Here is a 2,181-nt window from a genome sequence, read left to right on the forward strand (position 1 = left end):
GCCCCTCCCTCGTGGAAACTTTGGGGGCTCGCGTGGGGACCTTGTGATGCGGTCCTCCTGGCAGCGCGCTGGCGGGGGTGGGGGGCTTCCTTCGGGCTAAACACTCGGGTAAAGGAGCCAAGAGTGGGCGGGTCTGCTTGTGAAGCCTGGGTGATGGGGGACCCTCCCCCCCTGGGAACCTGCCCCACAGAGCCTACTCCCTTGGGTGGGGCTGGGCTCCTTCAGGGCGTGTGGCGGTTCCTGAGAAGCCAGGAGCGCAGTGTGCAGGGACTCACACAAACCCTGTCCCAAGACACTATGGGAAGGGCTTAGAGACCCCTGCGCCAGCGCAGCTGAGGAAGGGGCTCTAGGAGACGCTGGGAGGTGGCCCAGCATAAGCTCGAGGGTTTAGAGAGAGCCCCCCCCCCCACAGGAACACAGTGGAAGGAACTCCTAGGACTGGGGGAAGGCCCTCAGAGACCCCAGTCTCTGGCTGAGCAGGCTGATAGGGGCGGGCCAGAGGCTCCTGGGAGCAGGGTGGGAATACGGGAGGAGGCCCCAGAGCACTGGGGGACTCAGAGGACTGTGAGGGCAGAGCCTCTGCTCCAGGAAAGACCTTGGAGGTCACCACTCAATGGTGGGGCCTCTAGTCCTTGGAGCTGTCCCCCATTTGGGGTCTTCATTGCCCCCACCTTTGGCCTCAGAGTCCCTAGATGAAGGGCTGGGCCAGGAGAAGGCAGCTGATGCCTCCAGGAACGTCACTTGGCTCTTGTGAGCCTTTGTCAACCCCCAGAGCCCATCCCTGTCCCTGAGCCCCCATGCACCTCCCTCTCTGAGCTCACACCTTCTTCCCTGATCCCACACTCCCTCCCTCCCTGAGCCCCTACTGGCTTCCTCTGAAGTTTCTTCGGGCAGGGGGAGGTCCACCTGATCGGATGGGAGACACCCGGGCAGGGGGAGGTCCACCTGATCGGATGGGAGACTCCCGGGCAGGGGGAGGTCCACCTGATCGGATGGGAGACTCCCGGGGGCAGGGGGACCACCTGATCGGATGGGAGACTCCCGGGCAGGGGGAGGTCCACCTGATCGGATGGGAGACTCCCGGGCAGGGGGAGGTCCTCCTGATCGGATGGGAGACTCCCGTTTGACAAGTGAATGCCAGGGCAGCTGGCAGCAGTTGCTCACTCACTTCCCTGACCCCAGTCCTTCTGACAGAAAAGGAAGGGGGGCAGCTGCTGCCAGATGAGGTGCTGGACGAGGCTGTGCCAGGGTACCGGGCCCCGGGGAGGAAGAGCCTCCTAGAGATCCAGCAGCTGGACCCAGACGATGAGAGCCTGGCCAAGTACAAGCGGGTGCTTCTGGGTCCCCTGCTGCCGGCCGTGGGTATGCTCGGGCCATGGGGGTGAGAGGGGCGGGGTGGGGATTGGGGGGTGCATCCAGCAGACTTCCAATTTCCTCTCAGACCCAAGCCTGCCCAACGTGCAGGTGACCAGGCTGACTCTGATGTCTGAGCAGGCTCCCGGGCCCATGACCATGGACCTCACAGGTAAGCGCCTGCTGCAAACCACGGACTGATCTTTGGGGTGGAGACTGCTTAGAACCCTGTGCCCAAACCCCAATCCTCAGACCCATCATGTAGACCAGTGGTTCTCAACCTTCCTAATGCCGAGGCCCTTTAATACAGTTCCTCATGTTGCGTGACCCCCAACCATAAAATTATTTTCGTTGCTACTTCATAACTGTAATGTTGCTACTGTTATGAATCGTAATGTAACTATCTGATATGCAGGATGGTCTTAGGCGAACCCCTGTGAAAGGATCGTTTGACCCCCCAAGGGGTCGCGACCCACAGGTTGAGAACCGCTGACATAGACTTTACAGATACTGCCCCCTAGGGGACTCCTGGGGCAGGGTCTCTGCCATTGAAGGAGGTTGTTCCTTAGCTGCACTTTCCCTGACAGGGGAGCTGGCTGCACTGAAAAATCAGGTGTTCGTCCTGAAGGAGGGTGTTGATTACAAAGTGAAGATCACCTTTAAGGTGAGGGCAGCTGTCATGGGCGATGCCAGCCACCCACAGGATCGGCTTCCCAGAGGGACCCCTTAACACTCTTTGTCCCTCAGGTCAATAAGGAAATTGTCAGTGGCCTCAAGTGTCTGCATCACACCTACCGCAGGGGCCTGCAAGGTGAGGGCCGTGTGAAG

The 2,181-nt window shown here is 60.5% G+C and overlaps 1 protein-coding gene across 1 annotated transcript in view; it reads left to right on the top strand.

The window, feature by feature from the left end:
• ARHGDIG (Rho GDP dissociation inhibitor (GDI) gamma) overlaps positions 1-2,181 on the top strand; it is a 5,260-nt gene that overhangs the window by 2,488 nt on the left and 591 nt on the right. Inside the window, exons 2-5 of the mRNA XM_014542958.1 lie at positions 1,132-1,362; positions 1,442-1,525; positions 1,941-2,017; positions 2,101-2,164. Coding sequence (XP_014398444.1) covers positions 1,132-1,362; positions 1,442-1,525; positions 1,941-2,017; positions 2,101-2,164 — 456 coding nt within the window. The remainder of the gene's footprint in view (positions 1-1,131; positions 1,363-1,441; positions 1,526-1,940; positions 2,018-2,100; positions 2,165-2,181) is intronic.

This window comes from Myotis brandtii, unplaced genomic scaffold (genome assembly GCF_000412655.1).
Source record: "Myotis brandtii unplaced genomic scaffold, ASM41265v1 scaffold317, whole genome shotgun sequence".
Lineage (NCBI taxonomy): Eukaryota > Metazoa > Chordata > Mammalia > Chiroptera > Vespertilionidae > Myotis > Myotis brandtii.